We start from the raw sequence: 24,218 nt of genomic DNA on the forward strand, positions 1-24,218 counted from the left end.
GCACAGCTTTTACTACCTCTTCTCTGTTTACCAAATCATTTTCCCTAACCCTCTCACTTTGCACACCACCTCGACCAAAACACCCTATATCTGTCACTCTATCATCAAACACATTCAACAAACCTTCAAAATACTCACTCCATCTCCTTCTCACATCACCACTACTTGTTATCACCTCCCCATTTGCGCCCTTCACTGAAGTTCCCATTTGCTCCCTTGTCTTACGCACTTTATTTATCTCCTTCCAGAACATCTTTTTATTCTCCCTAAAATTTAATGATACTCTCTCACCCCAACTCTCATTTGCCCTCTTTTTCACCTCTTGCACCTTTCTCTTGACCTCCTGCATCTTTCTTTTATACATCTCCCACTCATTTGCATTACTTCCCTGCAAAAATCGTCCTAATGCCTCTCTCTTCTCTTTCACTAACACTCTTACTTCTTCATCTCACCACCCACTACCCTTTCTAATCTGCCCATCTCCCACACTTCTCATGCCACAAGCATCTTTTGCACAAGCCATCACTGCTTCCCTAAATACATCCCATTCCTCCCCCACTCCCTTACTCCTTTGTTCTCACTTTTTTCCATTCTGTACTCAGTCTCTCCTGGTACTTCTTCACACAAGTCTCCTTCCCAAGCTCACTTACTCTCACCACTCTCTTCACCCCAACATTCTCTCTTCTTTTCTGAAAACCTCTACAAATCTTCACCTTCACCTCCACAAGACAATGATCAGACATCCCTCCAGTTGCACCTCTCAGCACATTAACATCCAAAAGTCTCTCTTTCACGCATCTATCAATTAATACGTAATCTAATAACGCTCTCTGGCCATCTCTCCTACTTACATACGTATACTTATGTATATCTCTCTTTATAAACCAGGTATTCCCAATCACCAGTCCTTTTTCAGCACATAAATCTACAAGCTCTTCATTTCCATTTACAGCACTGAACATCCCATGTACACCAATCATTCCCTCAACTGCCACATTACTCACCTTTGCATTCAAATCACCCATCACTATAACCAGGTCTCATGCATCAAAACTACTAACACACTCACTCAGCTGCTCCCAAAACACTTGCTTCTCATGGTCTTTCTTCTCATGCCCAGGTGCATATGCACCAATAATCACCCTTCTCTCTCCATCCACTTTCAGTTTTACCCATATCAATATAGAATTTACTTTCTTACACTCTATCACATACTCCCACCACTCCTGTTTCAGGAGTACTGCTACTCCTTCCCTTGCTCTTGTCCTCTCACCAACCCCTGACTTCACTCCCAAGACATCCCCAGACCACTATTCCCCTTTACCCTTGAGATTCATTTCACTCAGAGCCAAAACATCCACATTCCTTTCCTCAAACAAACATACTACCTATCTCTCCTTTTTTTTTTTTTTGCAGTGGAATCTATTAAAAAAGGGGGTGACTGTGTTGTTCACTGGTTGGTAAGGTTATTTAATGTATGTATGACTCATGGTGAGGTGCCTGAGATTGGCGGAATGCGTGCATAGTGCCATTGTACAAAGGCAAAGGGGATAAAGGTGAGTGCTCAAATTACAGATATATAAGTTTGTTGAGTATTCCTGGAAATCATATAGGAGCGTACTGATTGAGAGGGTGAAAGCATGTACAGAGCATCAGATTGAGGAAGAGCAGTGTGGTTTCAGAAGTGATAGAGGATGTGTGGATCAGGTGATTGCTTTGAAGAATGTATGTGAGAAATACTTAGAAAAGCAAATGGATTTGTATATAGCATTTATGGATCTGGAGAAGGCATATGATAGAGTTGATAGAGATGCTCTGTGGAAGGTATCAAGAATATATGGTGTGGGTGGCAAGTTGTTAAAAGCAGTGAAAAGTTTTTATCGAGGATGTAAGGCATGTGTACGTGTAGGAAGAGAGGAAAGTGATAGGTTCTCAGTGAATGTTGGTTTGTGGCAGGGGTGTGTGATGTCTCCATGGTTGTTTAATTTGTTTATGGATGGGGTTGTTAGGGAGGTGAATGCAAGATTTTGGAAAGAGGGGCAAGTATGAAGTCTGTTGTGGATGAGAGAGCTTGGGAAGTGAGTCAGTTGTTGTTCGCTGATGATACAGCGCTGGTGGCTGATTCATGTAAGAAACTGCAGAAGCTGGTGACTGAGTTTGGTAAAGTGTGTGAAAGAAGAAAGTTAAGAGTAAATGTGAATAAGAGCAAGGTTATTAGGTACAGTAGGAGTGATGGTCAAGTCAATTGGGAAGTAAGTTTGACTGGAGAAAAACTGGAGAAAGTAAAGTGTTTTAGATATCTGGGAGTGGATCTGGCAGTGAATGGAACCATGGAAGCAGAAGTGAATCATAGGGTGGGGGAGGGGGCGAAAATCCTGGGAGCCTTGAAGAATGTGTGGAAGTCGAGAACATTATCTCGGAAAGCAAAAATGGGTATGTTTGAAGGAATAGTGGCGCCAACAATGTTGTATGGTTGTGAGGCGTGGGCTATGGATATATATATATATATATATATATATATATATATATATATATATATATATATATTTATTGGTGAATGTATTAGATGATAGAGTGGCACATATAGGGTGTTTGGGTTGAGGTGGTGTGCGAAGTGAGAGGGTTAAGGAGAATGTTTTGATAAACAGAAAAGAGGTAGTAAAAGCTTTGAGGAAAATGAAAGCCGGCAAGGCAGCGGGTTTGGATGGTACTGCAGTGGAATTTATTAAAAAATAGGGTGACTGTGTTGTTGACTGGTTGGTAAGGATATCTTATGTATGCATAACTCGTGGTGAGGTGCCTGAGGATTGATGGAATGCATAAATAGGGCCATTGTACAAAGGCAAAGGGGATAAAGGTGAGTGCTCAAATTAAATTGGTATAAGTTTGTTGAGAAGTGGATCATAGGGTGGGGGAGGGGCGAAAATCCTGGGAGCCTTGAAGAATGTGTGGAAGTCGAGAACATTATCTCGGAAAGCAAAAATGGGTATGTTTGAAGGAATAGTGGTTCCAACAATGTTGTATGGTTGCGAGGCATGGACTATGGATAGAGTTGTGCGCAGGAGGATGGATGTGCTGGAAATGAGATGTTTGAGGACAATGTGTGGTGTGAGGTGGTTTGATCGAGTAAGTAACGCAAGGGTAAGAGAGATGTGTGGAAATAAAAAGAGCGTGGTTGAGAGAGCAGAATAGGGTGTTTTGAAATGGTTTGGGCACATGGAGAGAATGAGTGAGGAAAGATTGACCAAGAGGATATATGTGTCGGAGGTGGAGGGAACAAGAAGTGGGAGACCAAATTGGAGGTGGAAAGATAGAGTGAAAAAGATTTTGTGTGATCGGGGCCTGAACATGCAGGAGGGTGAAAGGAGGGCAAAGAATAGAGTGAATTGGATCGATGTGGTATACCGGGGTTGACGTGCTGTCAGTGGATTGAATCAGGGCATGTGAAGCGTCTGGGGTAAACCATGGAAAGCTGTGTAGGTATGTATATTTGCGTGTGTGGACGTATGTATATACATGTGTATGGGGGTGGGTTGGGCCATTTCTTTCGTCTGTTTCCTTGCGCTACCTCGCAAATGCAGGAGACAGCGACAAAGCAAAAAAAAAAAAAAAAAGAATTCCTGGGAAATTATATAGGAGGATATTGATTGAGAGGGTGAAAGCATGTACAGAGCATCAGATTGAGGAAGAGCAGTGTGGTTTCAGAAGTGACAAAGGATGTGTGGATCAGGTGTTTGCTTTGAAGAACGCATGTGAGAAATACTTAGAAAAACAAATGGATTTGTATGTAGCATTTATGGATCGGGAGAACGCATATGATCGAGTTGACAGAGATGCTCTGTGGAAGGTACTAAGAATATATGGTGTGGGAGGCAAGTCGCTAGAAGCAGTGAAAAGTTTTTATTGAGGATGTAAGGCATGTCTATGAGTAGGAAGAGAGGAAAGTGATTGGTTCTCAGTGAATGTTGGTTTGCAGCAGGGGTGTGTGATGTCTCCATGGTTGTTTAATTTGTTTATGGATGGGGGTTGTTAGGGAGGTGAATGCAAGAGTTTTGGAGAAGGGGCAAGTATGCAGTCTGTTGTGGATGAGAGGGCTTGGGAAGTGAGTCAGTTGTTGTTCAGTGATGATACAGCGCTGGTGGCTGACTCAGGTGAGAAACTGCAGAGGTTGGTGACTGACTTTGGTAAAGTGTGTGAAAGAAGAAAGCTGAGAGTAAATGTGAATAAGAGCAAGGTTATTAGGTACAGTAGGGTTGAGGAACAAATCAATTGGGAGGTAAGTTTGAATTGAGAAAAACTGGAGAAAGTGAAGTGTTTTAGATATCTGGGAGTGTATTTGGCATGGAAGCGGAAGTGACTCACAGGGTGGGGGAGGGGGCGAAAGTTCTGGGATCGATGAAAAATGTGTGGAAGGTGAGAACATTATCTCGGAAAGCGAAAATGGGTATGTTTGAAGGTATAGTGGTTCCATGAATGTTATAAGGTTGCGAGGTGTGGGCTATAGATAGAGTTGTGCGGAGGAGGGTGGATATGTTGGCAATGAGATGTTTGAGGACAATATGTGGTGTGAGGTGGTTTGATCGGGTAAATAATGAAAGGGTAAGAGATGTGTGGTAATAAAAGGAGTGTGGTTGGGAGAGCAAAAGAGGGTGTATTGAAATGGTTTGGTCACATGGAGAGAATGAGTGAGGAAAGATTGACAAAGGGGATATATGTGTCAGAGGTGGAGGGAACGAGGAGAAGTGGGAGACCAAATTGGAGGTGGAAGGATGGATTGAAAAAGATTTTGAGTGATCGGGGCCTGAACATGCAGGAGGATGAAAGGCATGCAAGGAATAGAAAGAATTGGAATGATATGGTATACCGGGGTCAACGTGCTGTCAATGGATTGAACAAGCGCATGTGAAGCGTCTGGGGTAAACCATGAAAAGTTTTGTGGGGCCTAGATGTGGAAAAAGAGCTGTGGTTTCGGTGCATTATACATGTGTGTGAACGAATGTGGCCTTTGTTGTCTTTTCCTAGCGCTACCTCACACACATGTGGGGGAGGGGGTTGTTATTTCATGTGTGGCGGGGTGGCGACTGGAATAAATAAAGGCAGCAAGTATGAATTATGTACATCTGTATATATGTATATGTCTGTGTAAGTATATAAATTTATACATTGAAATGTATAGGTATGTATATGTGCGTGTGTGGACATGTATGTATATACATGTGTATGTGCATGGGTTGGGCCATACTTTCATCTCTTTTCTTTCGCTACCTTGGTAACGCAGGAGACAGCGACAAAGTATAATAAATAAAATACATATAAACATAAATATATATGTGTGTGCTCATCCTCCTCGAAGCCTTAGACTGGGGTGTCTAAATGTGTGTGGATGTGACCAAGATGAGAAAAAGAGGAGAGATAGGAAGTATGTTTGAGGAAAGGAACCTGGATGTTTAGGCTCTGAGTGAAACGAAGCTCAAGGGTAAAGGGGAAGAGTGGTTTGGGAATGTTTTGGGAGTAAAGTCAGGGGTTGGTGAGAAGACAAGAGCAAATGAAGGAGTAGCACTACTCCTGAAACAGGAGTTGTGGGAGTATGTGATAGAGTGTAAGAAAATAAAATCTAGATTGATATGGGTAAACTGAAAAAGGATGGAGAGAGATGGGTGATTATTGATGCATAACAGGCAAGTGTTTTGGGAGCAGCTGTGTGAGTGTGTAAGTAGTTTTGATGCAGGAGACCGAGTTCTAGTGATGGGTGATTTTAATGCAAAGGTGAGTAATGTGGCAGTTGAGGGAATAACTGGTGTACATGGGGTGTTCAGTATTGTAAATGGAAATGGTGAGGAGCTTGTAGATTTGTGTGCTGAAAAAGGACTGGTGATTGGGAATACCTGGTTTAAAAAGAGAGATATACAGAAGTATACATATGTAAGTAGGAGAGATGGCAAGATAGCGTTACTGGATTACCTGTAAATTGATAGGCGCATGAAAGAGAGACTTTTGGATGTTAATGTGCTGAGAGGTGCAACTAGAGGGATGTCTGATCATTATCTTGTGGAGGTGAAGGTGAAGCCTTGAAGAGTTTTCAGAAAAGAAGAGAGAATGTAGGGGTGAAGAGAGTGGTGAGAGAAAATAAGCTTGGGAAGGAGACTTGTGTGAGGAAGTACCAGGAGAGACAGAGGGCAGAATAGAAAAAGGTGAGAGCAAAGGACATAGAGGGAGTGGGGGAGGAATGGGATGTATTTAGGGAAGCAATGATAGCTTACACAAAAGAGTTTGTCGCATGAGAAAGGTGGGAGGTGGGCAGATTAGAAAGGGAAGTGGGTGGTTGAATGAAGTAAGATTATTAGCGAAAGAGAAGAGAGAGGCATTTGGTTGATTTTTGCAGGGAAATAGTGCAAATGACTGGGAGATGTATAAAAGAAGGAGGCAGGAGGTCAAGAGAAAGGTGCAAGAGGTGAAAAAGAGGGCAAATGAGAGTGGGGGTGAGAAACTATCATTAAATTCTAAGGAGAATAAAAAGATGTTCTAGACAGAGGTAAATAAAGTGCATAAGACAAGAGCACAAATGGGAACATCGGTGAAAGGGGTTAATGAGGAGGTAATAACAAGTAGTGCTGACATGAGAAGGAGATGTAGTATTTTGAAGGTTTGTTCAATGCTTTTGATGATAATAGAGTGGCAGATATAGGGTGTTTTCACTGAGGTGGTGTATGAAGTGAGAGGGTTAGGGAGAATAATTTGGTAAACAGAGAGGAGGTAGTGAAAGCTTTGCGGAAGACAAAAGCTGGCAAGGCAGTGGGTTTGAATGGTACTGCAGTGGAAATTATTAAAAAAGGGGGTGACTGTGTTGTTCACTGGTTGGTGAGGATACTCACTGTATGTATGGCTCATGGTGAGGTGCCTGAGTATTGGCGGAATGCATGCATAGTGCCATTGTACAAAGGCAAAGGGGATAAAGGTGAGTGCTCAAATTACAAAGGTATACATTTGTTGAGTATTCCTGGGAAATCATATAGGAGCGTACTGATTGAGAGGGTGAAGGCATGTACAGAGCATAAGATTGGGGAGGAGCAGTGTGCTTTCAGAAGTGGAAGAGGATGTGTGGATCAGGTGTTTGCTTTGAAGAATGTATGTGAGAAATACTTAGAAAAACAAATGGATTTGTATGTAGCATTTATGGATCTGGAGAAGGCATATGATAGAGTTGATAGAGATGCTATGTGGAAGGTATTAAGAGTATATGGTGTGGGAGGCAAGTTGCTAGAAGCAGTGAAAAGATTTTATCGAGGATGTAAGGCATGTGTTCAAGTAGGAGGAGAGGAAAGTGATTGGTTCTCTATGAATGTTGGTTTGTGGCAGGGATGCATGATGTCTCCATGGTCTCCCTTTCCACATCCAGGCCCCACAAAACTTTCCATGGTTTACCCCAGACGCTTCACATGCCCTGCTTCAATCCATTGACAGCACGTCCTCCCCAGTATACCACATCGTTCCAATTCGCTCTATTCCTTGCACGCCTTTCACCCTCCTGAATGTTCAGGCCACGATCACTCAAAATCTTTTTCACTCCATCTTTCCGACTCCAATTTGGTCTCCCACTTCTCGTTCCCTCCACTTCTGACACATATATCCTCTTATGTCAATCTTTCCTCACTCATTCTCTCCATGTGACCAAACCATTTCAAAACAACCTCTTCTGCTTTCTCAACCACACTCTTTTTATCACCACACATCTCTCTTAACCTTTCATTACTTACTCGATCAAACCACCTTACACCACATATTGTCCTTAAACATCTCATTTCCAGCACATCCACCCTCCTCCGCACAACTCTATCTATAGCCTACGCCTCACAACTGTATAACATTATTGGAAACACTATTCCTTCAAACATACCCAGTTTTGCTTTCTAAGATAACATTTTCAACTTCCGAACATTTTTCAATGCTCCCACAACTTTCGCCCCCTCCCCCTCCCCCACCCTATGATTCACTTCCACTTCCATGGTTCCATTCGCTGCCAAATCCACTCCCACATATCTAAAACACTTCAGTTCCTCCAGTTTTTCTCCATTCAAACTTACCTCCCAGTTGACTTGTCCCTCAACCCTACTGTACCTAATAACCTTGCTCTTATTCACATTAACTCTCAGCTTTCTTCTTTCACACACTTTACCAAACTCAGTCACCAGCTTCTGCAGTTTCTCACCCGAATCAGCCACCAGTGCTGCACCATCAGCAAACAACAACTGACTCACTTCCCAAGCTCTCTCATCCACAACAGACTGCATACTTGCCCCTCTTTCCAAAACTCTTGCATTCACCTCCCTAACAACCCCATTCATAAACAAATTTTTCACAACCATGGAGACATCACGCATCCCTGCCGCAAACCTACATTCACTGAGAACCAATCACTTTCCTCTCTTCCTACAGGTACATATGCCTTACATCCTCAATAAAAACTTTTCACTGCTTCTAACAACTTACCTCCCACACCATATATTCTTAATACCTTCTACAGAGCATCTCTATCAACTCTATCATATGTCTTCTCCAGATCCATAAATGCTACATACAAATACACTTGCTTTTCTAAGTATATCTCACATACATTTTTCAAAGCAAACACATGATCCACACATCCTCAACCACTTTTGAAACCACTCTGCTCTTCCCCAATCTGATGCTCTTTACATGCCTTCACCCTCTCAATCAATACCCTCCTATATAATTTACCAGGAATACTTAGCAAACTTATACCTATATAATTTAAGCACTCACTCTTATCCCCTTTGCCTGTGCACAATGGCACTATGCAAGCATTCTGCCAGTCCTCAGGCACCTCACCATGTATCATACATACATTAAATAACCTTACTAACCAGTCAACAATACAGTCACCCCCTTTTTTAATAAATTCCACTGCAATACCATCCAAACCCGCTGCCTTGCCGGCTTTCATCTTCTGCAAAGCTTTTACTACCTCTTCTCTGTTTACCAAATCATTCTCCCTAACCCTCTCGCCTTGCACACCACCTCGACCAAAAGACCCTATATCTGACACTCTATCATCAAACACATTCAACAAACCTTGAAAATACTCACTCCATCTCCTTCTCACATCACCACTTCTTGTTATTACCTCCCCATTAGCCCCCTTCACTGATGTTCCCATTTCTTCCCTTGTCTTACGCACTCTATTTACCTCTTTCCAAAACATCTTTTTATTCTTCCTAAAATTTAATGATACTCTCTCACCCCAACTCTCATTTGCCCTCTTTTTCGCCTCTTGCACCTTTCTCGTGACCTCCTGCATCTTTCTTTTATACATCTCCCACTCATTTGCATTGTTTCCCTGTAAAAATCATCCAAATGCCTCTCTCTTCTCTTTCACTAATAATCTTACTTCCTCATCCCACCACTCACTACCCTTTCTAATCTGCCCATCTCCCACACTTCTCATGCCACAAGCATCTTTTGCACAAGCCATCACTGCTTCCCTAAATACATCCATTCCTCCCCCACTCCCCTTACCTCCTTTGTTCTCACTTTTTTCCATTCTGTACTCAGTCTCTCCTGGTACTTCTTCACACAAGTCTCCTTCCCAAGCTCACTTACTCTCACCACTCTCTTCACCCCAATATTCTCTCTTCTTTTCCAAAAACCTCTACAAATCTTCACCTTCACCTCCACAAGATAATGATCAGACATCCCTCCAGTTGCACCTCTCAGCACATTAACATTAAAAAGTCTCTCTTTCGCACACCTATCAATTAACGTGTAATCCAATAATGCACTCTGCCCATCTCTCCTACTTACATACGTATACTTATGTATATCTCTCTTTTTAAACCAGGTATTCCCAATCACCAGTCCTTTTTCAGCACATAAATCTACAAGCTCTTCATTTCCATTTACAGCACTGAACATCCCATGTACACCAATCATTCCCTCAACTGCCACATTACTCACCTTTGCATTCAAATCACCCATCACTATAACCTGGTCTCATGCATCAAAACTACTAACACACTCACTCAGCTGCTCCCAAAACACTTGCTTCTCATGGTCTTTCTTCTCATGCCCAGGTGCATATGCACCAATAATCACCCTTCTCTCTCCATCCACTTCCAGTTTTACCCATATCAAACTAGAGTTTACTTTCTTGCACTCTATCACATACTCCCACCACTCCTGTTTCAGGAGTAGTGCTACTCCTTCCCTTGCTCTTGTCCTCTCACTAACCCCTGACTTTACTCCCAAGACATTCCCAAACCACTCTTCCCCTTTACCCTTGAGCTTCGTTTCACTCAGAGCCAAAATATCCAGGTTCCTTTCCTTAAACATACTACCTATCTCTCCTTTTTTCTCATCTTGGTTACATCCACACACATTTAGACACCCCAATATGAGCCTTCGAGGAGGATGAGCACTTCCCACATGACTCCTTCTTCTGTTTCCCCATTTAGAAAGTAAAAATACAAGGAGGGGAGGGTTTCTAGCCCCCCCCCCCCGCTCCTATCCCCTTTAGTTGCCTTCTACAACACATGAGGAATGTGTGGGAAGTATTCTTTCTCCCCTATCCCCTATATATATTAATATGGAGAGAGTTCTACCTATGTATTCCATAATTGCTGTAAAAGGCGACTAAAGGGGGTGGGAGCGGAAGACTGGAAATTCCCTTCTTGTATTTCATCTCATGCACCTGGCCATGAGAAGAAAGATCATGTAAGGCAAATGTTTTGGGAGAAGCTGAGCGAGTGATTCATCAGTTGTGATGTAAAAGACTAGGTATTAGTGATGGGTGATTTGAATGCAAAGATAAGATACGATAAGATACTTTATTCGTCAAATTGTTATACAAAATGTAATACAAAATGAAATTCGTTTTGGCTTTAGAGCTCCTTAGTAGTTGTAAAAAAAAAAAAAAAACATTAAAATATTAACAAGAAATATTGCATAGGTTATTTCATATAAAATGTTACTTTGCTATTGTGTACATGCGATATCAGCTTGTCACCATCCCTATCATGAACCTTCACCTACAGTTATCATGAAACTTAAAGCTAGAAGTTATAGTGATGATAGATGATTGAAAAGCAGAATGCTTTTAGGTACAAACGACTTTTTGTATCTATCGGTGCGCAGCTTGGGCAGAGCTAGCCTTCTACCAGATTTAAGATACGTGTAACAATTATGTAGCAGATGCGTTACATCTTTCATCATTCTGCCTACTTGTTTCATTGTACCTTTTTGATACAGCTTATTCAGTGATGTGGTCTCTGCACCTAGTTTTCTTGCTTTCTTAACAATCCTTCCCAACTTCTTTTTATATTTCCAAGTAAGTTTTCCATACCAGGCAGTGATTGAAAAATTTATAACTGATTCTAAAATTGATTTGTAAAATAGGCTAATGACCATTTTATCTACATGTAGGTTATGCAAGATACGTACAAAGTGTAATCTTTGGTTACATTTCCTTGTATTAACACTTCCCTTCAACTGGTCATCAATCATAAAGCCCAAATACTTATACTGGTTTACTCTTTCTACGTTTTCTTCCTCAATTGTTAATAGGTCTGGTACGTGTTTATTTTTAGTTCTGAAATCAAATATCATCTCTTTCGTTTTCTTTACATTAAGCTCCAAAGAATTTTGTTTACTCCAGTCAACGAATTTTTTAACTTGAGTTAAATAGCCTTCATAATTATTATTTACAATTTTTCCTAAGATAACTGTATCGTCAGCATATTTTATAATAGTACAATCATCAATTTCACTTCTACAATCATCTGTATACAAGGTGAAAAGAGCTGGGGACAATACACAACCTTGGGGGGCTCCTGTGTTGGTGACTATCACATTAGACTTAACATTATTTACATTGGTATATTGGGGTCTCTGGGTTAAAAAGCTAAAAATCCATATTAAGATATTTCTATTTACACCCAATTCTAGCATTTTATTGAGCAAAACATGAGGTTGCATTGTATTAAATGCTGAACTAAAATCAATGTATAGTGCTCTAATTTGTGATTTGGGCTTATCTAAATGCTTATTAATATCATTTAATAGTACAAGTGTTGCATCCTATACACTCCTATTATTACGATAAGCAAATTGCATAGGGTCTTTTAAATTATTTGTTTTTTCACAGATATAGTTTTCCACAATGCTTTCTAAACATTTCATAATATCAGATGTTAGTACTACAGGTCTGAAGTCTTTGTGATCTTTTGGGTGATTAATTTTTGCAATAGGTTTCACTTCAGATTCTTTCCATTTATAAGGCACCACTCCCTGATCCAGCGAGTCCTGAAATAATGTGGTCAGTATGGGTGTCAATAGTTTTGCACAGCATTTAAGTACCCTAGCAGGTATCCCGTCTGGCCCTGTAGCTTTACCTGCCCGAATATTCTGCAGGTAATGTGGCAAATAAGGGTATACCTGGGGAATGATGTGGTATTCAATATTATGAATGGAAATAATGAACATCTGGTGGGGTTCTGTGCCAAAAAGGACTGATGATTGGGATACCTGGTTCAAAAAAGAGGGACATACACAAGTATACGTATGTGAGTAGTAGAGATGGTCAGCAGGCATTACTCAATTACATATTAATTGATAGGCATGTAAAAGAGAGTCTTTTGGATGTGCATGTGCTTACAAGGGCAGCTGATGGGATGTCTGATCACTATCTTGTGGAGGCAAGGGCAAAGATTTGTAAAGGTTTTTGGGAAAGAGTTAACAATTTCAGTGAGAGAAAAGAGTGGGGACATTTAGTGAGCTTGTGAAAGAGACTTGTGAGAAGAAATATCTGGAGAGATAGATTGAGTAAATAATGGCAAGAGGTGAGAATGAATTAAACAAGGGTTGTGGGAGAGGAATGGGAGCTGTTAAGGGAAACAGTGCTGGCATGTGTGAGAGAAGCATGTGGCACGTGAAAGGTGGGAGGTAGGCAGATCTGAAAGGGTAGCAAGTAGTGGGATGAAAGTAAAGTTCCTAGCAAAAGGGTAAAGAGAAGCATTTGGACAGTACTTACCAGAAAGGAATGCAAATGATTGGGATGTATATGTGAAAGCAGCAGGAGGTCAAGAGGAAGGAGAAGGGGTTGAAAAAGAGGGCAAATGAGAATTTAGGTGAGTGCTTATTAGTAATCTTTATGGAGAATTAGATGTTTTGGAAGGAGGTTAATAATGTGCAAAAAAAAAAAAAAAAAGAGAGAACAAATAGGGACTTTGATGAAGTGTGCAAAGAGGAAGTAGTAACAGGCAGTGATGTACTTTGAATGATTGTTGAACGTGTTAGACAGAAGGGTGTTTGGGTCGGGGTGGTATGCATATGCAAAGTGAGAGAGTCATGGATAGTAGTTTGATAAAGAGAGTAGAGATGGTAAAAGTCTTATGTAAGATGAGCAGATGGCTTCGCAGTTGAATTTAAAGGGGATGACTGTGTTCTTGATTGGTTGGTAATGATTTTCAATATATGGTGAGGCACCTGAGGATTGGCAGAATGCATGCATAGTGCCAATGTATAAAGGCAAGGAGCATAAAGACAAGTGTTCACATTACAGAGGTGAAGGTTTCTTGAGGCAGAAAGGCAAGTGTTCACATTACAGAGGTGAAGGTTTCTTGAGTGTACCTGGTATGCTGTGCGGAAGGGTATTGAGTAAGAGCGAGAAGGAATGTACAGAGCATCAGATTTGGGGGAGCAGTATGCTTTCAGAAGCGGGAGAGAATGTGAGGATCAGGTGTTTGCTTTAAAGAATGTGTGTGAGAAATACTTAGAGAAACAGATGGATTTGTATATGGCATTCATAGATAAGGAGAAAGCATATGATAGGGTTGATATATAGTGTGGGAAGAAAGCTGCTAGAAGTAGAAGTTTTTATCGAGGGTATATGGTATGTGTATGAGTAGGAAGATAGGAGGGTAAATGGTTCCAGGTAAAGGCTGGTCTGCAGCAGGGGTGTGTAATGTCCCCATGGTGGTTCAAACTGCTTATGATTGGAGTGGTGAGAAAGGTAAACATGAGTCTTGAATAGAGGGGCGAGTATGCATGCTGTGGGATATGAAGGGGCCTGGGAAGTATGTCAGTTGTTTACTGATGATACAGCACTGGTGGCTGATTTGATTTTGAAACTGCTGAAGTTGGTTACTGAGTTTGTAGAAGCGTGCTAAAGGAGGAAATTGAGAGTAAATGTGAAAAATGCAAGGTTATTAGGTATTGCAGGGTTGAGTGACAAGTTAGGTGGGGGTAAGTTTGAATGGATTGCCACTAACCACCATATGTCACCACCACATTCCATCTCTGCAGCCACTTTCCCTAGTTTTGCTTTCATCTCCCTTACAACCCCATCCATATATATGTTAAAAGGCCAGAGTGATATCGCACAGCCCTGCTTCACACCTACATGTATACCAAAACTTTTGTTCTCTCCATCCATTCTTGCATATGCATTTGCTCCTCTGGAAAAGGCTTTCACACCATCCAACAGTTGTTCCACCTTCCCATATATCCAAAACATATTCCACAAAGCATTACACTAAACTCCATCATACACTTTAACCAGACCCATAAAAGCTGCATTCAGCTTCTTACCTTTGCCAAGATACTTTCCCATAGCCATTCTCAATGCAAAAATCTGATCCACACATTCCCAACCTTTTCTAAAACCTCTCTGTTCCTCACTTATTCTGCATTCAGTCTTTTCCATCACTCTATCAATCAAAACTCTAGCATACACTTTTCCTGGTAAACTTAGCAGACTTATTCCCCTATTATTGCTACAAACATCCTTAGCTCCTTAACCTTTGAATAAAGAAACAATAATAGCTTTCAACTAATCCTCAGGCACAATCTTCTACTTCCATGCTAAATCAAATATCAAATGCATCCACTTTATCACACTTTCTCCTCCGCACTATGTGGCATTGAATGAAAGATTGAGAAAGGGTGTGCTGGATGATGGAGTCATGAGAGGATTCTTTGGAGACTCTTGACCATTTTGCAGTTTTTATGGGGATAAGGATCAGGGAGAAGTGGAGGTATGGTGTAAGGAAGAATGGAGAGGTGAAAGTGTTGGCACACGAAAAGATAAATCAGAAAAAATACAGGAAGGAGTATGAAAGGAAGGTAACTGAAAGCTTAGATGGAAATGCAGTGAATGTAGGAATACAGTCAAATGTAAATGAGCCATCTAAAATGTTTGGAGAAATACTAGTAAAGGTGGTAGAATCAGTAGTTGGATACAAGGTAGTGAGATACATGAATAAAAAGGTCAATGCATGGTAGACAGAAGAGATTAGAAATGTGGAAGAGAAAGAAAAAGGCATATGGTAGATTGTTCAACAGGAATGTACCAGTGGAAGTTCAGCAAAGGAGGCGGGAAGAATACAAAATAAGTAAGTGAAATGTTAAGCTGATAGAAGAAAGCATAGAAAGAGTAGATGAAGATTTTGGAAGAAAGTTAAATAAAAAAATTTGGGATAATAAGGAACAATACTGAAAGGAGGTGAAAAAGGAAAAGGGTGGATGTAAGAGTGAAAATGTTAATGTGAGAAGTAAGGGAGGGGTACTGCTAAATCAAAAGGAGGAATTGAAAGGAAGATGGAAAAAGTATTTTGAAGAACTAATGAATGTGGGAGAAGGGGAGGCAGCAGTTGTTACAAGCATGGGTATGGAGGAGGCAAGGAAGAGGATACAAGTGCAGGGGCCTACAACAAAGAGGTAGATAAGAAGGGCAATAATGAGGCTGCAGGTAGGAAAGGCACCTGGAGTGGATGAGATTATAGCTGAAATACTGATGAAGGAGGTGTGATAGAATGGATGCATCTTATAATTAAGCTTGGAAAAAGAAGGTTGTGCCTGAGGATTGGATGAAAGCTATCATTATTCCTTTATTTGAAAGGAAAAGGTGTGAAGGATGTCTGTAGCAATTATAGGGGAATAAGTCTGTTAAGCATATCATGAAAAGTGTATGCGAGAATATCAATTTTCAGAGCAAGGGAAATGACAATAAGTGAAGAGCAAGGGGGTTTTAGGAAAGGTATGGGATGTGTGGATCAGATTTTTGTAGTAAAGATGACTGTGGAAAAGTACTTAGTGAAAGGTAAGAAGCTGTATGCAGTTTTTATGGATCTGGAGAAAGCATATGACATAGTCAAGTGGAATGTTTTGTGGGATGTGTTAAGAGCATATGGTAATAGGGAGAAAACTGTTGGATGGTGTAAAGGCCTTCAATAGAGGAGCAAAAGCATGTAGAGTGGATGGAGAGCTGAATGAAAGTTCTGGGATACATGTAAGAGTGAGGCAGGGCTGTATGATGTCAACATGGCTTAACATATATATGGACTGTGTGATATGAGAGTTAAAAGCAAAACTAGGGAAAAGGGGTGCAGAGATGGAGTGTAGTGGTGAGATAAGGTGGCTAGTGGCAAGCCTGTTTGTTGTTGAGAGTGAAGAGGAGTTGCAGAAGGTTGTAAGTGTTTAAGTTTAGGCAACTGAAGGTAAATACAAGTAAGTAAAAATAAAGTAATGGTGTTTGAAAGAAAATGGAGTGAAAGTATAGATTTTGCAAAACCATATAGAGTGACAGAAGAAAGTGTACTAAATTGTGCTGAGGATATGAGGAGAAAAGGAATGGAAGAAGTGAGGGAATTTAAGTATCTGGGAGCTGTCTTGGGTAAGTGTGGTGATATGGAAGAAGAGATAAGGGAAAGAGCAGTAGAGCATAGAAGTGTCACTGGGTCCCTTAATAAAACAATGAAGGGTAGAGGTGTAAGTATAGAAGTGAAGAGAGGATTATGGGACAGAATAGTCTTCCCAACCATGACCTATGCAGCCAAAACATGGGTGTAGAATGAGGCACAGAGGTCAAGAATCCAAGGTGTGGATATGAGATATTTGAGAAGTGCATGTGGTGTGACTAGGTGGAATGAAGAAGAAATGAAAGGGTGTATGAAAGATGTGGTACGGCAAGGAATGCAAAGGGAATGAATTGTGGACATGGTAGAATGGTTGAAACATAATATTTTGAGGTGGTTTGAGCATATGGAAAGAATGCAAAACTAGGAGTTTACAAGGAGAGTGTATGATAATACAATTAAAGGGGTTGATTTGAGTGGAAGACCACCTGTGACATGGGCAAATAGGGTGGAGAAATACTGGAGGGAGAGAAAAAGAGGAAAAAATGCATGGAATGGTGTATGCGAGGGAAGCATGTAAGGACAGGGATAAGTGAAGACTTTTCTGCTCTGGCCACATCTTGATAGGAGTTCTCAGAGAGAGCAGGCATCAGAGATCGATAGATGGATAGACTTCAACATTTTAGTCAAAATCCCATCCACTCTCGGTGCCTTTCCTACCTTCAACCCCATTTTTGCCCTTTTTACCTCCCTTTTTGCTATAGGATCCTGCATTTGTATCTTTTTCCTTTCATTCTCCATACCCATGAATGTAACAACTGCTGCCTCACCTTCTCTCACATTCATCAGCTTTCAAAATGATTTTTCTATCCTTCCAATTCCTCCTTTTGATTCAGCAACTCCTATTCCTTACTTCTCACATTTACATTTCCATTCTTACATCCACTTCTTTCATTTCTCAACCTTCTTTCATTACAATGTCAAATTTCTTTAAACATTTCAATCAATTTTCTTTCAAAATCTTGATTTATTCTTTCTTTGCTTTCCTCCATCAGCTCCTTAACATTCCATTTACACATCTCATATTCTTCCCTGCTGCTTTTCTGATCTTCTACTCATACATTCCTTTCAAGCAATTTATCATATTCCTCTTTCTTCTTTTACACAGCATTTCTAATCTCATCTGTCTACCACGCACTTTCCCTTTTAATTTTATATCTCTTACAATCATATCCTTTTATCAATTCTTCAAACTTTGACAGTCTTTTTAAACATTCTGAAGATCTCATTTACACTACAGTCTTTTTAAACATTCTGAAGACCTCATTTACACTACAGCCCTATATCTACTGTACTTTCATCTAAACTTTCTTGCATTTTTTGTGATTCATCTTCTCCCTTACCAACACTTTTAGCTCTCTATTCTTCATTATTCTATGCATCCCCTTCACCCTGATCCTCACCTCCACAAGAACTGTGAAATGAATCAGTATCTCTAAAGAATCCTCTCACAACTCTAGCATCCAGTAAATCATTTCTCAATCTTTCATCCACTGGCACACAGTGAATCAAAGCCTTTTGCTCTTCTTTTTCATCATTCCTCATCCATGTTTATCTGTGGATCACCTTGTGCTAAAAAAAGGTGTCTGTTAAGAATGAACCCCTCTCAACACAGACATCCATAAGATAACTTCCATTCTTGTTTACTCCATGCACTCCCTTTTTAACAACTATCTTGCCAATTTCATTTCATCCTAACTTAATATTCCCTTCCCTGAATTATAAAGTTATCACAGAGGAATAAGGTTCAAAATGATGCCAATTGTAACCCAAGGGTATTAAATCTTATCATGTAAATGAAATTTAAATGAAACATTACACTGTGTACATATGGATATAACGTACAGTGAAAGCCTGTCAAACAATATCCTGAGGAGCAAAAAGATTTCTATAGTTCTGAAACAAAGTTGAATTATGACCTGAGTGCAAATAATAATGCAATTCGACTAGAGTATCATTATGTACCTAAGTAGGGTTAACATTTTCCATACACTTGTCAAAAATCAAAAGAACCAATAAATCCTCACCTCACATGGTACCCAAAATTACATTACAAATGTATCAACTTTAAATTCATCACCTAATTGCCTGAATTCAATGAACCAATCTTAGTTTCATTCATTTTTTGTCTCTATGTCAGCTATTAAGCTTTCTGCGTCACTTGCACAGTACATAATTATGGATGCGTTGCTATATTCTAAAAAGAATACTGAAAAATAAGATTAATCTTGACTGTTAGAGGTTAGGTAAAGTTTTAATAGGGTTATAAATTTTCAAAAGAGTATTATTTCATGTTAACCTTTTCTCTCATATACTACTATTGTGCAAAAAAATGATACTACAATTATGCTCTGTAACTCTTAATTCATTCTCTAAACAGTGAAGTGTCACTGCAAAACTAAATCACTCAATATCCAGAGCTAATACTGATGGGAGCTAAAAGAAACTTTTACCACATTATCATCTTATGAGTATTTACAGTTTTCTTTCATTTATTTTTTTTTTTTTTTTTTTGCTTTGTCGCTGTCTCCCGCGTTTGCGAGGTAGCGCAAGGAAACAGACGAAAGAAATGGCCCAACCCACCCCCATACACATGCCTTGATTCAATCCACTGACAGCACGTCAACCCCGGTATACCACATCGCTCCAATTCACTCTATTCTTTGCCCTCCTTTCACCCTCCTGCATGTTCAGGCCCCGATCACACAAAATCTTTTTCGCTCCATCTTTCCACCTCCAATTTGGTCTCCCTCTTCTCCTCATTCCCTCCACCTCCGACACATATATCCTCTTGGTCAATCTTTCCTCACTCATTCTCTCCATGTGACCAAACCATTTCAAAACACCCTCTTCTGCTCTCTCAACCACGCTCTTTTTATTTCCACACATCTCTCTTACCCTTACGTTACTTACTCGATCAAACCACCTCACACCACACATTGTCCTCAAACATCTCATTTCCAGCACATCCATCCTCCTGCGCACAACTCTATCCATAGTCCACGCCTCGCAACCATACAACATTGTTGGAACCACTATTCCTTCAAACATACCCATTTTTGCTTTCCGAGATAATGTTCTCGACTTCCACACATTCTTCAAGGCTCCCAGAATTTTCGCCCCCTCCCCCACCCTATGATCCACTTCCGCTTCCATGGTTCCATCCGCTGCCAGATCCACTCCCAGATATCTAAAACACTTCACTTCCTCCAGTTTTTCTCCATTCAAACTCACCTCCCAATTGAATTGACCCTCAACCCTACTGTACCTAATAACCTTGCTCTTATTCACATTTACTCTTAACTTTCTTCTTTCACACACTTTACCAAACTCAGTCACCAGCTTCTGCAGTTTCTCACATGAATCAGCCACCAGCGCTGTATCATCAGCGAACAACAACTGACTCACTTCCCAAGCTCTCTCATCCCCAACAGACTTCATACTTGCCCCTCTTTCCAAAACTCTTGCATTCACCTCCCTAACAACCCCATCCATAAACAAATTAAACAACCATGGAGACATCACACACCCCTGCCGCAAACCTACATTCACTGAGAACCAATCACTTTCCTCTCTTCCTACACGTACACATGCCTTACATCCTCGATAAAAACTTTTCACTGCTTCTAACAACTTTATATATAAGCATAATCCTCTCCACTACCACCTTTCTGACATTGTAGAATAAAATATAATTTCCAAAGCACACTCCAATGGACTTTTAGCACCTACACTTCCCTCTGTTTCATGAACTTGCCCACTTCATAAGGTCTTTGTCAATGAATGATATCCTACGTCATCATTCCTCTGTTTATTAGAATGGCACAGATGATTTCCGGATGGATTTAGAAGAAATTGGTACAGTAATAGAGCATTTCTTCAACTCAGCTTAGCTGATCTAGATCAGGAGACATAATGATCAGTAGGATCAGCAAGAAGTGTTAGTCACTCAAGGTGGGCCCTCACCACAGAACAGACAGAGGGGGAACTGTGGGATATAAACATGTTAAACAATGAAACTATTCAGGAAGTGACTACTTATGCTTTAAGTACTTTAAAAGTTCACTGTGCTTACAAACATCCCTGTGGAGCATTATCTGGAGACATCAAATTATATCAAATAAGGTAATAAGGGCTTTGAACATCTGGGTAAAAAGAAGTTCATGTAAAACTTGTAAAACAGCATCCTATAAAAAATTTATCTTACAGCCACAATGACAGCGGAAACACACCAGAACTATGTTTACTGCTGCTGAGAAGCAGACAGTTGCTTACTGTGTTATCTGCCTATTCATATCCAACAATACATTGGTGCTGATTTTCTATAAGCGTGACTATACTCTATTCAAATGAGCCCTGCCCACTCTTCTACACAGAGGCTTGAGATTGGTTGTAGAGATGATGAATGCTGATAACTCAAATCACAGTTCTTTGGACATATAATGATATATGTTATTATAAAGAACCCAGTCACATGGGCAGAAACACCATGCCAGATCATTCAGCTTAACATAGCAATAGTAAAACTATGCCTTTATGTAAATCAGATGAATAACAAGACAAAAAGTTTAGAAATATATCCCAGCAAAGATAAGAAACAGACTCCTGCAAAGGACTCACGGAGAGACTGTCGCTAAAAGTTTTTAAATGCTTTTAAGTCTTTAAAATTAATTAAAGCACAATTATATCATTACAAAGTAAAGTTGGATAATCTGGTATGGTGTCTGTACATATATGACAGTTGTTGTCAGCATAAATCATTAAATATGCAAAAAAGCAGTAATTTGAGTTCTCAGTACCAATTGTCTGTACCAAGTACCAGTACCAAGACTCTGTAAAGAAGTGGGCATGGCTCTTTTGATATTTATGTGAACAGAGTAGATAATTTCCACTACAGTACTAAATACTAGGGAGGTTAGATACATATTCCATGGGTTCTATTAATTTTCAATTAAAGTATTAAATATTTTACTTTATTAATACCACACTTTTCCCATGCCCACTATCGTTACCTTATCAAATACTGTTCATTAAAATGATGCATCAAATCTTACTCCACAGGTATTCCTGTAATTATGACAAATCATATAAAGCACCAAAGCCATCAGTGGCCATTTCCCGAAACTAGTTTTGATGTGGACCTAAATTAAATTAGACTTTTGCCAATGAACTCAACCAAAGTTACCCTACGGCAAGATAGGACAGGTCACCTTCAAGTAGGGCAGGACAGGTCGAGTTGGTTTGCATATATCCATAATTTCTGTCACTCAAGGCCCCACCTACTTATGGAGACATTACCCTCATTAAATAAATCTTACAGTAAATGATGACCCAGACTACTACCTACACTAACTGCCACCACCAATGAATAACACCATCTCCACCACCACCACAGTCAGCCACACACACACCAATCACCACCACAGTCAGCCACACACACACACCCACCACCACCACAGTCAGCCACACACACACACCCACCACCACCACAGTCAGCCACACACATCAATGACCACCACAGCCAGCCACACAAACACACCTACCACCACAGTCAGCCACACACACATCCACCACCACAGTCAGCCACACACACACCAATCACCACCACAGTCAGCCACACACACACCAATCACCACCACAGTCAGCCACACACACACACCCACCACCACAGTCAGCCACACACACATCCACCACCACAGTCAGCCCCACACACACACCCACCACCACCACAGTCAGCCACACACACACACCCACCACCACCACAGTCAGCCACACACACACCAATCACCACCACAGTAAGCCACACACATCAATGACCACCACAGTCAGCCACACAAACACACCTACCACCACAGTCAGCCACACACACATCCACCACCAAAGTCAGCCACACACACACCAATCACCACCACAGTCAGCCACACACACACCAATCACCACCACAGTCAGCCACACACACACACACACCACCACCACAGTCAGCCACACACACACCAATCACCACCACAATCAGCCACACACACACACCCACCACCACAGTCAGCCACAAACACATCCACCACCACAGTCACACAAACACACCAATCACCACCACAGTCAGCCACACACACCAATCACCACCACAGTCAGCCACACACACATCCACCACCACAGTCAGCACACACACACCAATCACCACCACAGTCAGCCACACACACACACACACACCCACCACCACAGTCAGCCACACACACATCCACCACCACAGTCAGCCACAAACACATCCACCACCACAGTCAGCACACACACACCAATCACCACCACAGTCAGCCACACACACACCAATCACCACCACAGTCAGCCACACACACACACACATCCACCACCACAGTCAGCCACACACATCAATGACCACCACAGTCAGCCACACACATCAATGACCACCACAGTCAGCCACACGTTTGCCTGGCTCAACTCCATATTCTGACTCATGCAATTTTCTTTCCAGCGTTTCTGTTCCTGGGGAAAGATGAAGTCCTAACGCAAAATACACCACGTACAAGTATCTTTTCGTCATTATATAAATATATATATATATATATATATATATATATATATATATATATATATATATATATATATATATATACAGAGTATACAATACAGCAGGAGGAGGAGGAGCAGAGTGTCAGGCAGGTAGTGAGACAGCAGGTTGTCACAACATTACTGCCTCAATGTGTGAGACCAACTTACCCCAGTAGGAGACAGCTGGCTCCCTTTTGTCATAATCATTGGCCAGCTTGAGGTAATGCTGGAGAAGCTTGAGGGTAGGAGGGACGGGAGGCAGCTTAGCCCCAGACATGTTTGTTGTGGTTCTCCGCCAGCCACACTATCTCCTCCACCACCACCACAACACTACCTCCACCACACCACCACAACACGACCTCCACCACACCTCCACCAACACAATACTTCATTATTCTTAATTTCTCAGTTAGAAATAACTAATGTTACTCTGAAATGTATAAATCTAATATATAAAGAAACACATCCATCCTCTGTAACATGAGAGTTGATGTAAATAATGTGGATCATAATCATAATTATCTCGTAGCAACTATCTATGGCTAGTTATTGGTCATATATAATAATGTGGATCATAATCATAATTATCTCTCAGCAACTATCTATGGCTAGTTATTGGTCATGTATAATAATGTGTATCATTATGAGGCTTTGCGCTCAGTTTTCAGGCGCTGCACTCAGTTGTAAGGCACTATACTCTGCTATGAGGCGCCACTCTCAGGTGTGTGGTGCTGTACTCATTGTTGAGCTGTGCACTCAGTTGTGAGGCGATACACAGAATTGTGAAGCGTTGTACTCAGCTGTGTAACATTGCACTCAGTTGTGTTTTTGTGCATTCAGTAGAGAGGCACTGCACTGAGTTGTGAGGAGTTGCACTCAGCTCTGAGGCAATACTGTCGGTTTAGAGGCACTAAGTTGTGAGGCGGTGTCTCGGCTGTGAAGTGCTGC

General features: G+C 40.9%; 1 protein-coding gene across 2 annotated transcripts in view; it reads right to left on the reverse strand.

Annotated features, from left to right (window-relative positions):
• The window catches only part of Vta1 (vesicle trafficking 1), a 137,328-nt gene extending 113,720 nt beyond the window's left edge, over positions 1-23,608 (reverse strand). The window contains exon 1 of one of the 2 annotated variants that reach the window (XM_071665842.1): positions 23,439-23,608. In XM_071665842.1, the coding sequence (XP_071521943.1) occupies positions 23,439-23,547 (109 nt within the window). In that variant the 5' untranslated portion in view covers positions 23,548-23,608. Of the gene's footprint in view, positions 1-21,916; positions 22,337-23,438 lie in introns of those variants that run through there. The other variant, XM_071665844.1, reaches the window with a different exon arrangement.
• Between the last annotated feature and the right edge of the window lie 610 nt (positions 23,609-24,218).

This window comes from Panulirus ornatus, chromosome 10, assembly GCF_036320965.1.
Source record: "Panulirus ornatus isolate Po-2019 chromosome 10, ASM3632096v1, whole genome shotgun sequence".
NCBI classification, from domain to species: domain Eukaryota; kingdom Metazoa; phylum Arthropoda; class Malacostraca; order Decapoda; family Palinuridae; genus Panulirus; species Panulirus ornatus.